Source organism: Erythranthe guttata, chromosome 13, assembly GCF_056151865.1.
Source record: "Erythranthe guttata isolate IM_541 chromosome 13, IM_541, whole genome shotgun sequence".
NCBI classification, from domain to species: Eukaryota; Viridiplantae; Streptophyta; class Magnoliopsida; order Lamiales; family Phrymaceae; genus Erythranthe; species Erythranthe guttata.
Genome location: NC_142545.1, coordinates 13,455,988 through 13,471,142, shown reverse-complemented (window position 1 = coordinate 13,471,142; position 15,155 = coordinate 13,455,988). Strand labels below are relative to the sequence as shown.

Here is a 15,155-nt window from a genome sequence, read left to right as displayed (position 1 = left end):
AGAACCATCATAACCGTAGTCCATTTCGGGAGGAATTACGGATTTTCCCTTTCCTTTTCCGCTACGACGTGAACTTGAAGACATTTTTTCTCAAAAAATAAAAACAATCTTTTGTTTTTTTTTTTCCAACAATTGAAGAGAAATTCGGAAATGCAATACAATTTTTTTTTACTAACAATTGAAGAGAAATTCGTAAATGCAAAAGAATTTTTTTTCTTTTTTTTTTTGACTATGAACCGAAGAGAAATTCGAGAATGCAAAAACTAAAGAGAGAATTGAACTTTACTAAACTTTGATATTGAAGAAGTAGAGAGAATTGTAAATGAATTGGTGAGAAATTGGGTTGGGGTGTGAGGGTATTTATAGGAAAAATTGGGGGGGAAAAAAAATTCAAAAAAAAGTAAATAACGGCCGGTTCACCCGGGCCGGTTCACTAGCCGTTATTTGCTTTTTTTTTGAAATTTTTTTTTTTTTTAAATCCGGGTGAATCGCCGGGCCGGCCCGGCGGTTCACGGTTCACCATTTCTCATAACCGGGCCCGTCCCGGGTAGGGCGGGCCGGTTCACTTGGTCAACGGGCCGGTTTGGGCCGTCAACGGGCCGGTTCGGGCCGGTTCGGGGCCCAAAACCGGCCCGTGGCCGTGTCTAGACCTAGTCATCGGGAGGATAAACAACCGATGGGTCCGAGCGGGCTACTCGCCTGGGTGAGGGGGCGCAAGGGCCCCACGGTGGACATAAGTGGCAACAGGCGTTGAGGGGGTACATTAATGGAAGACTGACGATCATTCTTTATGCCCCCGTCGACGCATTAATTGCTCTGACACCAGCATTTAATGGCCGAATGGCCAGAGACCGCCGCCAACAGGGAAGACGTATGGGCCATGCTATTCCTAGTAATCCGGTAGAGAACAACCGTAGCCATCCTGAGGGTAATCATGAGTCGGATTACCCAGTAAAGATATGAAAGCGACAGGTTACGCCTACTCGTCCGGGATTTGTGCAGAATTTATTTCAAGGTATTATAAAATACAGACTCACACACTTCAACATCCAGCATACATCTATCTATTTTTTTCTAAATTAATGTAACACATCCATTCTTAAAAACCACCTTCGATTCGTTAACTCGACCGTCGGAGTGCTAACTCCGACATCAGTTCGATTCTTATCTCTTGCATAGTAAACCGACAAGGTTGCCCATCAAAGTCCCTCATTCACACTCAAGCTCGAAGTAGTCAAATGCGGTTTTAGGGCGGATCAAAATGGAACTTCATTATTAAGCCTAATAATAATATAAGTATATAACTATTAATAATAACTAATGCATTAAATATGTACTTTTGGTCAGCGTGTATATATATTACAAACAAGGTTTCCACGCCATTTTCATCTTCACTCACAAGTTGCGCGTGTGATTCTCATTCTACAGAGCTCACTCTCCCTCCAATGGATCCCCAATACGAACAACGGCTCAGAGACGAGGTAATTTACCTCCATTCCCTCTGGCACCAAGGCCCCCCTAGAGCAGCCGCCGCCGCCGCCTCCTCCCCCGCTCGCCACCACCTGCAGCCCGCAAACGCCACCCAATTCAAGAAAGTGAAAAATCGCGGAGCCAGAAACAAGAAAAACACCGCGAACAATCCCGCCACCGCCGCACCAGAACCAATTTCATCCCCCGGCATCGAATGGAAGTGCCCAACCCCTCCGCCGCCGGCTTCCGCTAGCGGCGGCTGGCCTAATTTGGCAGCAAAACCCGACCCAAACCCTCTCCCATTCTCCCCCGAAGACCAATTGAAATCGGCCGCAAGGCGTGCCCATCACCATGCAATCAGGGCCGTCCATGAATTCTTTAGGTCTAACAGCGATGGTGATTCGGATGCAATTGATAGCAGCAGCGATGAGGATGATGATGATGATTCGATGGATGAAGACTGTGGGCGCGGTGAGTACAGTTTTTTCTTTAATCTGTTTAAGGAGGACGCCGAATTGAGGGATTATTATGCGAAGAATTTCGCTAAAGGGGAGTTTAGTTGTTTGGTGTGTGGTGCTGTTGGGGGAAAGAAAATGGGGAAGAAGTATACGGGCTGCTTGCCTCTCGTCCAACATTCGATATCGATTGGCAAAACGAAGAAGAAGAAGAAAGCGCATAAGGCGTTTGCGCTGGCTGTTTGTAAGGTTCTTAGTTGGGACATCGATCGGCTTCCCGCCATTGTTTCTTCGCTTAGCGATAAACCCCGCGAGGCTGAGGTGGTTTAAATTTTAATTTTAATTACCGTGTTTCTGAGATTACGTCGAACGTTTGTTTACAAATGAAAGATTGTGTTTCTGCAGGGGAATGGTAAGAACAATGTTGATTTTGTCGAGGGTGATACTGTAGAGGGTAAAATCGACAATGCAGATCAAGAAAGTGGGCTTGTTGTTACTGGGAATTTATCCAATGCCGATGACGGACATATGGTATGTTTAGTTGGAGTCATTTGGTGTTTTCGTAGTGCGAGTACATATTTTTATTCTTTACTCGCGGTAGTCAAAATCGGGATTTTTAAGTAAAATCGAAAGGGGCTGTAAAATCGTAATCTTTACATATCTTCGTACATTTAAATTGCATTCCAAATTATATGCATGAACATAAATAAAACATGTGCTTATTGTGATTGATATTTACTTGATCAGTTCTTGATCGTTTTTGTTCATTGTTTGTCCTAGGGTTCAGTCTTCCTCAAATTTTACTAATATTCCTAAAATTTAGAATTATTATTGTTACTTGAAATGGGTCGGCTCGACCTGGTTTCACTTGTTTTGAAGAAAAACAATTAAGTTTGGTCAACAAATTGACTCCTAGGACAATTATAAATTCCCAATTTAGAATCTTTAAAATCGAAGTTAAATAATAGATTTAAACATTTTACTCCCGAGCCCGAATGATTATGCTTAAATTAGAATTCTACTTGGATTTAACGAAGCCAGGGCAGTGAAATTGTCAAATTGTAGGATTTTAATCGGGATTTTTTAGTTTTTGGGAGAGTGATTTTTTTTGTTGTATTTGACTTGTTTTCTTTGTGCAGAATTCATTGACATGTCCTAGTCCGGAATGGAAGTTGCCAACCCCACCGCTGGCGGAAGCCGCCAGCGGCTGGCCTAGTTGGAAAGCAAAAACCGACCCAAAGCCTATTCCAATCTCCCCTGAAGATCAGTTAATATCGGCTGCAAGGCATGCCCATCAGAATGCCATCAATGTTGTCCGTGATTTTTTTAGGTGTAATAATAACGATGATGATTCTGATGCAATGGATTGTAGTAGCGACGAGGAGGATGATGATTCGTCGAATGAAGACGATGATGCGCGCGATGAATACAATTTTTTCTTTAAGGTGTTTAAGGAGGATGCCGAATTGAGGGAGTGTTACGAGAAGAATTTCGCTAAAGGGGAGTTTAGTTGTCTGGTGTGTGGTGCTATTGGGGGCAAGAAAATGGGGAAGAAGTATACGGGTTGTTTGGCTCTCGTACAACACTCGATCGCCGCTGGCAAAACGAAGAAGAAGAGAGCGCATAAGGCGTTTGCTCTAGCTGTTTGTAAGGTTCTAAGTTGGGACATCGATCAGCTTCAAACCGTTGCTTCTTTGCTAAGTGATAAATCCGGCGAGACTGAGGTAGTTTAATCTTTGTCCGAATTACTCTTTTTCGAGATTACAGGGAGTATTTTTTATTTTTTTCATACAAATAAAATTTGTGTTTCTGCAGGGTAATAGTGACAACAAGGAGAGCTCGAGGACTGTCGATAATCTTGATTCTGTAGAGGGTAAAAATGACAATGCAGTGCAAGTAAGTGTACCTGTTGATTCTGAAATTTTATCCAATGACGACGACGGAAACATGGTATGTGTGGTTGACTTATCTGCGGAGATTCGAGATTTTTTAAGAGTTAATTTTGTTGCTGTATTTGACTTATTTGTTTGTACAGAATTCATCGACATGTCCTGCTACAAAAAACTCGGAAGAAATCAGTATGGTCCAACCACATAAACGGGAGGAGCCTGCAGCAGAAGGTTTGGCTAGTGTGAGTGTATTGCTCTCTTTCCTTTTACTCCTCTATTTCTTTTTTATATTGTTTGATATGCTTGAAGTGCGAGTCCATATTTATTTGCTTATACAGAATTCATCGACATGTCCCGATGATAATAAAGTCTTGGAAAATACTGATATGGTCCGTCCACGTAAAGGGGAGGAGCCTGCAGCAGAAGGTTTGGCTAGTGTGAGTGTCTTTCTCTCTTTCCTCTACTCGTATATTTCTTTTTTATATTGTTTGATATACTTGAAGTGCGAGTACGTATTTATTCCCACTTGCTGAGAATTCAAGATGTGCTGTTTCTTGACTTGTTTGTTTATACAGAATTCATTGACGTGTTAATTTACGAGAGAGTTTCTATCGTGCTGATTTTTTAGAGCGCTGAGTAGTGTTTTTTTTTCCGTTTTCTGAATTTGGCTTTCTTGTTTGTACAGAACTCGTCGGCATGTCCCCATGTAGATAAAAACTTGGAAAACCTTGGCATGGTGCATCCAGATAACGTCAAGGAACCTGCATCAGAGGGGTTGGTAGTTGTGAGTATCTCGATTCGTTTTCTTTCATTTTGTTTCTCTATTTTTTTTTTTATGACTAGTTTTATCTCTGTTCGACTGCGTATGAAACCATGTGATGAGTGATTCGAGACGCTAATGTACCAGAATGTTAGAGAATCGAAGAATCATTTTTATCTTCGTAATGCAATTGACACTGACAGCGTAGAACTAGAACCAACAAATCTCGATTCCCTTTGGCTCATGTCTTTGATAATAATTTTCTCGGAATCGTTTCTCGTTTCCATATTGTCTGATAGTTCCGTTATTAAATAAAAGTTATGCCTATAAACATAGAGGTCATATTACCAAGTGGTAAGATTGTTCGAGTTAATTTTCTGACACGACGGAGGTTTTGGTTTGTGTAGGTGCCTCTCCATGTAAACACAAGTGTTGTAGATGAAATGCCAGATTTGCAGACGGGTAACGCTATCCTCACCGAGCTGAGCAAAGGCGACGAAATTTGAAAAACGAATAGTCGGATATGGTTTATGGATGATGCAATTTAGGTTTTTTTTTTTTTTTTCCTTGAGTTGATATGAATATTAGAATGTTTATCAATATAACTAGCAGAAGCATCTTGTTTGTAAACAAGCTTTTAGGATTTAGTACTCTTCTCTTTGCACATTGGCCTAAGTATCACTTGTATCAAGAGGTGGAAATTGGAACCGAATTTCTGATCCGTTTCCGATCCAAAATTTTCGATTTTGTAACAATATTTTTCATTCGAAATCCCAAAAATTGGATTTCGATGTTTTTGGATCGCAATTGAAATATCTACAAGATTCTGATTTCCGATCATATTTCAATTTTTTAAAATATCATAGCAAGACTCGAGCATAATTTTTATTATTTTATTATATTTAATAAAAATACTAAAATAAATAAAAAATCTTACAATCACAAAACGAACTTATGAATAACAAAAAATGAGTACGAGCTTTGACTCCAAAAGAAAAACTCGAGCTTTTATCGAACTAATTCATTAGATACATGGACCCGGGTCGACTCAACTTGATTTCGATGAAGAGAGCTTTACGAAATAAAAGTCGATCGTTTTGGTGGTGACAAATGTCAATTTTAATAGGGATGGCAATATTACCCGACCCCGCGGGTACCCGCCCCGCCCCGCCCCATTTTAGACGGGTAATACCCGCCCCGTTTAGGATTGGGGCGGGTAAGGGTTTTACAATTTATTCCCGCAACGGGTAAGGGTTTTACAATTTATACCTGCAACGGGTAAGGGGCGGGTATGGGTATAGTAAAATTTCCCCCGTACCCGCCCCGTTTACCACCCGTATTTTTTATTTACTTATAATACCCTTGTATGTATTATTTTTCTATTTATTTTCTTTCTATTTATTTTGTATTAAGTATTGTCGAACATAGGTGACTGGGTGGCTTGTTAAAAGACAACGATACTTGCTTTTAATTTATGATGTAATATGTTATTTTATAAAATGATTGTTGATTTGCATTTATATTTTAATTGTAATTAGTAAATATATATATATATATATATATATATATATATATATATATATATATATATATATATATATATATATATATATATATATGCATTGAAAAAAAAAGTTTTTTTTAAGGAACATAATTAAAATTGATTTTTATATTCAAAATAAGAAGGAAATGTTTAAATGGAAGAGAAAAGGAAAAACGGGTCGTCAAACGGGGCGGGTACCCGCGGGTGCAAAATGGGTCAGAGGCGGGTTCTAAAATTCCAACCCGCAACAGGTATGGGGCGGGTGCGGGTTGCTTGATTTTCTAAACGGGGCGGGTGCGGGGATTGCGATACCCGCCCCGTACCCGCCCCATGGCCATCCCTAAATTTTAAGTATCTCAAAAATTTCTTTTTTTTGTAAATTTCTACTTTCTTTGTATCCGATAAGATCCATTGACCAAAAAGATAGTATATATTCCGTTTGTTAAAACTTATTTGTAAATTACAACAACCTCTCCTGTGATAAGATTTATTTACGAACAAACCCATTATTTTTTATAATTACATCCAACCCCATGAAATTTGTATATTTCTTACATCAACACCTTTTATAGGGGATGGATGTAAAACAATTACAAATTTCAGGGAAATTATGTAATTTTTAAAACATAAAGGGTTGTTTTTAAGTAGATCTTACCTTAAGGTACCTTAAGGAGGTGGTTGTAATTATACAAACTTAAAATACCCAAAAGAAAGATAAGAACAAAAAGAAAAACGAATAAAGAAATTCCGTTGAGTCGAGGGTTTACACAAACTCGTTGCCAAACAGCCCCTAAACATCCTTTCTATATATAATATAAATAGACCAAAATATCCATAAATCTCCTTCCCCAAATTCATTCACAAGCTGAACGCAAAAAAGAAAACCCACTCTCTCACCCAATCGATTCTCCAACGAAAGAAAAGAGGCGGACGAAGATTAAAATCTCGAGATAAAAATGGCAGGAATTTCTCAGGACTGGGAACCGGTGGTTATCCGTAAGAAGGCACCCACATCCGCCGCTCGCAAGGATGAGAAAGCCGTCAATGCCGCCCGCCGCGCCGGTGCCGAGATTGAGACCGTCAAAAAGTGTGCGTATTTCTCTTATTGTGTTTGATTTACGGTTTTTAGATGTTCTTGCCGATTTTCGTTTGGTCTTCATTTTCTGTTTAGGTTAACTGTATGCAATCCGCTCGAAGCTTGAGTTGTGGATCAATTATCTTTCTTTTTTCTGTTTTGTTTTTTTAGGTATTGCGATATCCTCATTTTATTTGTATTTTGTCCCCTAATTTTTAGATTCCTGTTTTCCTGAAATTTTGGTATTTCCATTGTAATATGGTGTTCATTTTTATGAGCGACTATTCATATAATCGTGCTGTTGTGTGTGAATTTATGCTTGGTGTTGTCCGTTTAATTTTAATTTATGGATTGCTGGTTTTCTTGTTTTCCGGGAATTTTGGTATTTTCATAGTCGTATGTTGTTCACTCATTTCAGGGACTATTCATATGATCGTGTTGTGTGTATGGATTTATGCTTGGTGGTGTCCATTTGATTTCGATGTTTAAAAATGGAAATAGTCTGTGTTGTTTGGGTTAATCTTTTGATTTAGCCATCATATAGGAGTCTAAGAGCTGTTGGAAGATTTTTTTCACGGTTCACCGAATTTGAAAATTTCATACGTGATAAGTTTTTGACTTGAAACTACAAATAACTTATTTCTGGAAAAAACAAAAATGGGGATCAAGAAAGGCAATATGTGTGTCTGTGTGTGTGTGTGTGTGTGTATATATATATATATATATATATATATATATTTTCTGGACTCATTGTAAATAAATTTGACGTAAGTTTAGAGGTCTAATCTAAGCTGAGGTCCCAGAATTTGTGAATTGTTGCAAATTATTGGCCGGATGGAAAATTATAAACTTACTCATTCAATCTTTGTCTTGCATCACTAAGATCCAACTTATGTAGCTGATTAAGAATTTATAACTATGTTCTATGCTGCAGCACAAGCTGGGACAAACAGAGCCGCTTCAAGCAGCACCTCCTTGAACACCAGGAAGCTTGATGAAGACACTGAAAATCTTACCCGTGAGTTGAATATTTTGCATAATCTGTTGCTTTTAATTGAAGTAGTTATAATCATCTGCTCATGCAATAATTGTTCAGTGAATTGAAATTATATCTTCAATAATATTGTACCTTTTCTATTTATTTATATTCTTGTCACAGTACCCTGCTCCCTCCATGATAAAAATGTGAACAGGTATAAATTTTGTCTATGATTTCATTTCGGACATAGCTCAGTGTAGTATTTCGGACATAGTTTGGTCTAGTATTTAAGAAGTTGCAAAAATTTAAAACACGATTGAACCACTAACTAATATTTTCCATTTCATTATGGACATCTGCATTCACTAAACTCCTGTCTATAAACTAGTTAAAAATGGCATTTTTTATCTCCTCATTTCTGATTATTTTTAGGATGACGAAGATCTGGAACATGTTGATCCCACTCCTCCGCAAATTTAAATGAGTTGTGACTTTTGGAGTGGGTTAAATGATATGTTAATTTCTTGATGGATTCAAGAATCAATCTCTAGTCTTTATAATTCTTGGGAAGTTCGATAAGTCCCTCCACCAGATAGAGACTAAAATTAGAAGATTACTACAGATTGAAATAGATGGAGAATGTAGAATTTAGTTATTTAATATCTAGCTGATGGCAAAGAAATAATTGTTTACCGTAGCTCATTAGTGAAACTCCCGTTAGTCCTCACTAATCGAACTCTAATTGACGCAAATGGAAAAGAAAAAGAACTAACTTTTTAAGTTTTACTATCTTACATGAATTTTTTTGACATAAAGTTAGCTCTACAAGAATATTCCTATATAACTTTTCATTTTAGAGCCTTTTGTCTAGCAATAATTGTTTGAGTTTGCATGCTCGAGTTGATTTGTGTATGACTAGCAAGGGTTTGTTTGGGCAAATACAACTGGATATACACTTCTGGTGTAATGTTATAGGACAGATAAAATGGTGTCATAGAGTTGCTTATCCTATTGGAATTCGACCATGTGATTGATGGAGTGGTACATTGAAATGTTAACATGACTGTTATTTCTAACAACTCGTTGAATTTTAATATTATATCATATGTGATTGGTCTGTTTAAATACTTTGTTTAGTACATGCCTTATCGATTAAAAAAAACACAATAGAAGACAGATTCGTTAAATTATATTGGGATTTTATACGGAAGCTTAAAACCTGGTCGGTCATTGATATATATTTTCGAAAATACCTATGTTACAGCATATTGCAATGTCATATGGTGATTCTCTAGAGTGGTCCCGTTGTAATATTTTTCACTTTTTCCACAGACGATAAGGTTCCCACTGAATTAAAGAAGGCAATCATGCAGGCTCGAATGGATAAGAAGCTGACACAATCTCAACTTGCTCAGGTTTGATTGAATTTACATCTCCTTTTTATGTTTGATGCACAAAATACGTATGCAAAGGTGCTTTCAATAACAAGCTCGAGGTTCTCTGTTCATCAATAAACCTATGTGCTTGTTGAATGCAGATTATAAATGAGAAACCCCAGATCATACAAGAATATGAATCCGGAAAAGCAATTCCGAATCAGCAGATCATTGCCAAACTGGAGAGGGCTCTTGGTGCGAAACTGCGTGGAAAGAAGTAAAAACCGACTCGGGAGGAAAGTTAACCGTGTGCACTTATCATTGCCCTTTGAGTTTTAAAAGTGGTGGTGTACGTACATGAACCTTTTATTTTCCCTTCTTTTTTTTTCTTTTTGGTCTTTTCGGCCTCTGTATTGCTCGTATGTTGGAAGTCTAAAATGAATGGATTTGGCTTTCGTTATGAAAGATGGTTTGTGACTTTGTTCTGCTGTTGAAAATATAAGAATTCCCCTGGATCTGTGATATGCTTATGAATCTTAACCTAGTTCAGTGTTTGCTTCTTGTTACCTTACCGTTCGATCATATGCTTACTAGCTGAACTGTTGTTTGCAAATAGTCTTTGGTTATATTAGCATTGCTCGATATTTCTATCAATAGTTGTTGTGGTTTTGACATAACATTTTCTCTAGATCGATGTTCGCACAATTTATAATGACAATTTACGAAGTTCATTAAAAAGAATATGGTTTAAACCCTGTAAATCCAAAGGTTAGAGTCTGAGGATTGAAGTCCTAGAGTTATTTTGTTTGAATAAACATATTTATTATTTAAAAAAAGAAAAGCTGTTTATTGCCTTTTTTATTATATAAAATAGTATAAATTCCTCCATATAAATTGCCCTATACACACAGACACACGAATTATAATTACTTGAAACTCAGTGTAATAACTAACTAATAACAACACAATTATGGGATAATAATTTACATACAATATTTATTGGCAATCAGAACAAACATAAGAATAGATAGATAAACAACAACAGGGGGCAAAATCAGGACAACAAATCCCAACATATTTTTTAAGGTTTCTTGTTATACATATATATATTCTCACTCGCACGCGAGTTTAGTTCCGAAGCTGGTCAAGCAAATAGCAAAGGCCTGAAACGCCGAGAGAGGCTGCCTAAAATCCATAGTGAAAGTGTCGTCACCAACTTTACCAAACTGTAGGAGCACAGTTTCCTCATCGCCCTTTCCACCTGGCTTACTCTGATCGATAGTGGCCACAACCTGAAAGTTCTTGACCGAAGCAACTGTAACCCTACCGTGGAAATTCAAGCACCAGCATTCCAAGTGCTGGTGCCATCTCGGAGCTTTATTCTTCAGAACTGTATATCCAGGAACTGGAGAGAACTCCTCCACCTTCTTCTTCGTCGAGATTTTCTCTGATAATGATGATGGGCATGTAAGAGAGCACATCATCCTTCTTGGACCTCTGGATTTCAAGAGATTGAATTTGTAGGACACCTGTCCCACTTCGAAGTTGACGGCTGGCACCTGGGGGCTTATCTGCTTGCTTGCCACACGGCGCCCTGCTCTGCCGTTCGATGGCTTTGCTCCTTCGTATGGTGCTTGGCTGTCGTAGATTGTGAAATTTGTGCCCAGGAAATTTGACCTGCCATTGCGGAGAATTTTGAGTTTTCTTCTTTCTTTTTTGTTTTCTTTTTTCATTCTTTTTTTTTCTTTTTTTCTTTTTTTCTTTTGCCATTTTAGTTTAACAAGAAGAAAAATAAATTGTAATTTCAACAAAAGAATTGGTGGATAGAAAGCTTTACCTTAACTTTCCAACATAAGCTTTACTTCCTTGACATAAATCTTCAGCATCCAGTGATATAATGTACTCAGTGTGGGCACCACGTCTGTATCTCCGTGCTGCTAGGAGAAACTTTCCTTTGTCCGTGAATGCTGCAACAAAAACCGGAAAATCATAGAGAGAAAATTAGAAAGAAAAACGAAATCCAAGACCCATATAAGGAAAAACGAAAAAACCTAAATCAACCATCTAGTAGCAAATGAAATGCTCAAACATTTCAATCGGGTAGCTTTACAGTCTAATAGCAATTCTTATTGAGGTCCCTAGCCGGAAAGGATTTCAAATACTTGGGGAGCATTTTGTCTACTTTCTACTCAATCCAATATATATATATATATATATATATATATATATATATATATATATATATATATATATATATATATATATATATATATATATATATATATATATATATATATATATATATATATATATACATATATATATATATATATATATATGTGTGTGTGTGTGTGTGTGTGTGCGTGTGTGTGTGTGTCATAGATCTCGTAATGTCACAATTTTCGAAATATTTTTAAATTACACTCAATAGAAAAGAGAAAAAAAAAGAAAAAAAAAACTACAGGCACAAGAATGCTAATAGAAGAGTTCTACATACGATGAAATGAACTATATGCTAAAGACTTCAATTCCTATGATGGTGTGTGTCGGTTCACGTATAAAATTAGCCCGGAGAAAATATGACACCAAGAGGATAGCAAACTATCACCAGAAAGCAAATGAAATCAAGCATCCGATGCTCGGGTACTTCGACACAGTAAGTCAATACTAATAATTGATCAGTAAACAAAGTATCTAATGTTAGGTACAGACAGTTGTAAAACTTTGCTTGATTTTGGATTAAATTTTTCTTTCAAGATGATGCCCCAGCTTGATTAACGATCAAGATTAAGTTAGAAAGAAAAACTAATAAAATTAGCAGCAGAGAATCTTTTTATTTTCTCTCCGTAACTTTAAAGGTAATTATTTATTAAGGTAATATTTACACAAAACACAAAACATCTAACCGCATTAAAGTAAGCAATTATATGTTTAAGGAGCAAACTATCCATCAGTCGGTACTCGGTGGTATATAGCTAAGAATCTCGAAAACTTACATGGTGAGAGAGCAAGATAGAGGTAAAATGTTCCATTCTTCTTGTCACGTTTTATAAGACATTGAAGTGGAGCGTCCTGTGGCCCTGCCTGCAGTGTATAGAAACTTCGAACAGTTAGGTACTTTTTAGAGCACCAGAAAGCATATTTATAATCGAATAGTTAACCATTTTCCAGTAACAACATGCATTCCCAACGACATTCAAGTGTGTTGAAAACAAAACAGAGAGAACAAACACCACGAAAAATATTGCAATCACTATTTGTAATTGGATATTTTATGGATGTTTGCCTCATTAAATACTCGATAATTTTTTCTTTCTTTATTTAGAAGATTTTCAGCCAAAATTTCTGTCCCTTTGGTGGGGGATCCAACAATCTCTCCCACCAAAAACAAGAAATAGAACTATAAAACTCTGAAGCCTACCAACTTTGCGTAATTCAACCAACAAGCAAAGAATCATTTCACACTCAACAAAAAGAACAGCTAGCGAAAGAAAAAAAAGAATGCTACTACAAAAAATCCATGCTACTGGGAAAGAGAACGATGATCCTTCAATTTGGGAACACATTCACGCGGGTTCACCAGGCCCTATAGCCTTCACCATTCACAAAAGTTTAAAATGCGTGAAACGACATCTCTATCTAATTCTTTTTTGGTGAATTCTTCGTACCAACGCGTCACACATAAAAATTTCAAATAAACTCTTATTGTAATTTACTTCCATATTTATGTTTATAGTATTTCCATTAATTGTTACTATTGAGGTATTTTATTGGCTGCACATACGCTATTTGAGTATGTTCTGATCAGATTGCTTGTTCCATTTGTATCATTTTGACATCATTAAATATGAGAATTTAAAACTGGAAACTAATTGTTGATGAACACCATTTGCAATTACAATCCAGAATGTTTAGATTTAGGAAACCGAAAAAGGACTTGGATTGAAAACACATTCTACAAATTCATGTTCAGATATAACTAAAAAAAATAAAAAAATAAATAGATAAGGGAATTCAAAAACCAAATCACCATTCGAAATCTATATTTTATAAGCATTAAAATTAAATATTAAAAAAAGAGGGAAAATTGAAAACAAAGAAAAAAGACCTCTTTTAGGGAAGAAGGGAAAGTGATTTTGCCAGGCTGATTGAGAGTAGCCTTCTCCACGGTCTCCCTGGTGGCCGCCCTCCACTGCTTGCAAACGCAGCCGCATGCGACGACGTCTCGCCGGAACGGCCATTGATCTTCGCTCGCTTCCACCCGCTGCATTATTTCCCCCAGCAGCTCCGGCAGCATGTTCGCCCAGGAACTCGATTCGTACGAGACAGCTCCGGCCGACGAAACGACGCCGCCTTGCTGCTGCTGCCGCCGCCGCCGCACGCTTCCAGTATCACAATCACCGCCGTCATTCTCTCCCCCTTTCCCCTCTCCGACGAGATCGTCGCCCCTGCTGCCGCCATTACCGCAAACGGTCGGGTTATCCCGTGATTCGGATTGCTTGCCCGATTTAGAAAGCGCGAAAGAACGATGAATGATCCGCCGCGAGAGAAAAGACCGCCTCAATTTCAACGACATCTCGTTTCTAGAGAGAGAAAGAGAAGGAGAGAGAGAGAGAGATCGACGAGGGGATCTCTAGAGAGAGAAAAAAAGAAAAAAGCATTCGAGTCGGAAAATAAGAAGAAAATCTGTGGACGGAAAGAGCGCTAAACTGACGCGCCTGTGAGTTAATTTTTAGCGACAGACAAATGAAAGGCGCCCACTAACTGTGTACTTAGCACGTAATCTGATATTAGTCGTTAATATATATATATATATTTTTTAATTTAATTATACCTCTTTTGACTAATTGTCTAATTGTAGGTGCCACGATGTCGTATTGGGTCAAAATAATCTAATATCAGATACTACATGGTCAATTCATAACCAACGTCATGCGCTGAGTTAATGGCGGGCGGCCTTTTATTGTACTTGTGGGTTTGAATTCTCTCATTTCATTTATTATTTTCATTTTTTTTTTTAATATATTTGGTATTTAACTTCTATTAATTCTACTTACAACATTCATTTCTTATAAGGGGTAATGGCAAATAGGCCCATGACAAGGGCACTTAATTAAAATAGGGACATCCAATTTTTTTGTCTTTCAAATAAATCCACCCCATTCAAACTTATTTGCAAATAAGGAAAATCCCTTTATATATACCAAAATTACCCCCAATTCATTTGAAACCCAATTTAACTCCAATTTCATTTCATGATTTACACCCCAATTTAGCCCAATTTCATCAATTAACCAATTTTAACCCAAATTTCAATTTTGACCCCAATTTTAACCCTAATTCGTATCAATTCCACCCATTATGCTCTAACTTCTTTAATATTACACATTGACCCCGGATTTTAACAAATATATCACATTAACCCCCAAAACTTTTTTTTTTCAGAAAATAATTTTTTTTCTGAAATATTTTTTTTCCGGCCAGATTCCGGCGTTGACCGCCGGAGACCGCCGGTATCCGGCATTGACTTTTTTTTTTTTTTTTTTTTTTTTTTTTTTTGAATTTTGTTTTCCTGAAATTTTTTTCCGGTCGGTCAACGGCCGTTGAC

General features: G+C 37.3%; 3 protein-coding genes across 4 annotated transcripts; 2 read left to right on the top strand and 1 right to left on the bottom strand.

Moving 5' to 3' along the window:
* The first annotated feature begins 1,277 nt into the window (after positions 1-1,277).
* Positions 1,278-5,345, top strand: LOC105968127 (uncharacterized). 2 transcript variants are annotated; one of them, XM_012992751.2, is made up of 8 exons: positions 1,278-2,246; positions 2,331-2,456; positions 3,065-3,649; positions 3,741-3,875; positions 3,961-4,056; positions 4,153-4,251; positions 4,500-4,598; positions 4,982-5,345. In XM_012992751.2, exons 1-8 carry the CDS (start codon positions 1,332-1,334, stop codon positions 5,078-5,080), a joined length of 2,154 nt encoding a protein of 717 aa, XP_012848205.2. In that variant the 5' UTR covers positions 1,278-1,331; the 3' UTR covers positions 5,081-5,345. The 2 variants fall into 2 exon arrangements, 1 of the variants encoding a protein (XP_012848205.2); XR_016029102.1 differs by having other exon boundaries at positions 1,368-2,246; positions 4,390-4,598.
* Positions 5,346-6,856: 1,511 nt separating this feature from the next.
* Positions 6,857-10,102, top strand: LOC105968138 (multiprotein-bridging factor 1a). The gene is made up of 4 exons (XM_012992763.2): positions 6,857-7,206; positions 8,127-8,210; positions 9,504-9,586; positions 9,709-10,102. The coding sequence occupies exons 1-4, from the start codon at positions 7,074-7,076 to the stop codon at positions 9,826-9,828; spliced, it is 420 nt and encodes a 139-aa protein (XP_012848217.1). The 5' UTR covers positions 6,857-7,073; the 3' UTR covers positions 9,829-10,102.
* Positions 10,103-10,490: 388 nt separating this feature from the next.
* On the bottom strand, positions 10,491-14,436 carry LOC105968577 (tubby-like F-box protein 7). Its single transcript, XM_088827499.1, has 4 exons — positions 13,656-14,436; positions 12,544-12,631; positions 11,385-11,514; positions 10,491-11,224 (listed from the first exon to the last, which is right to left on the bottom strand). Exons 1-4 carry the CDS (start codon positions 14,121-14,123, stop codon positions 10,660-10,662), a joined length of 1,251 nt encoding a protein of 416 aa, XP_088683625.1. The 5' UTR covers positions 14,124-14,436; the 3' UTR covers positions 10,491-10,659.
* Positions 14,437-15,155: the final 719 nt, after the last annotated feature.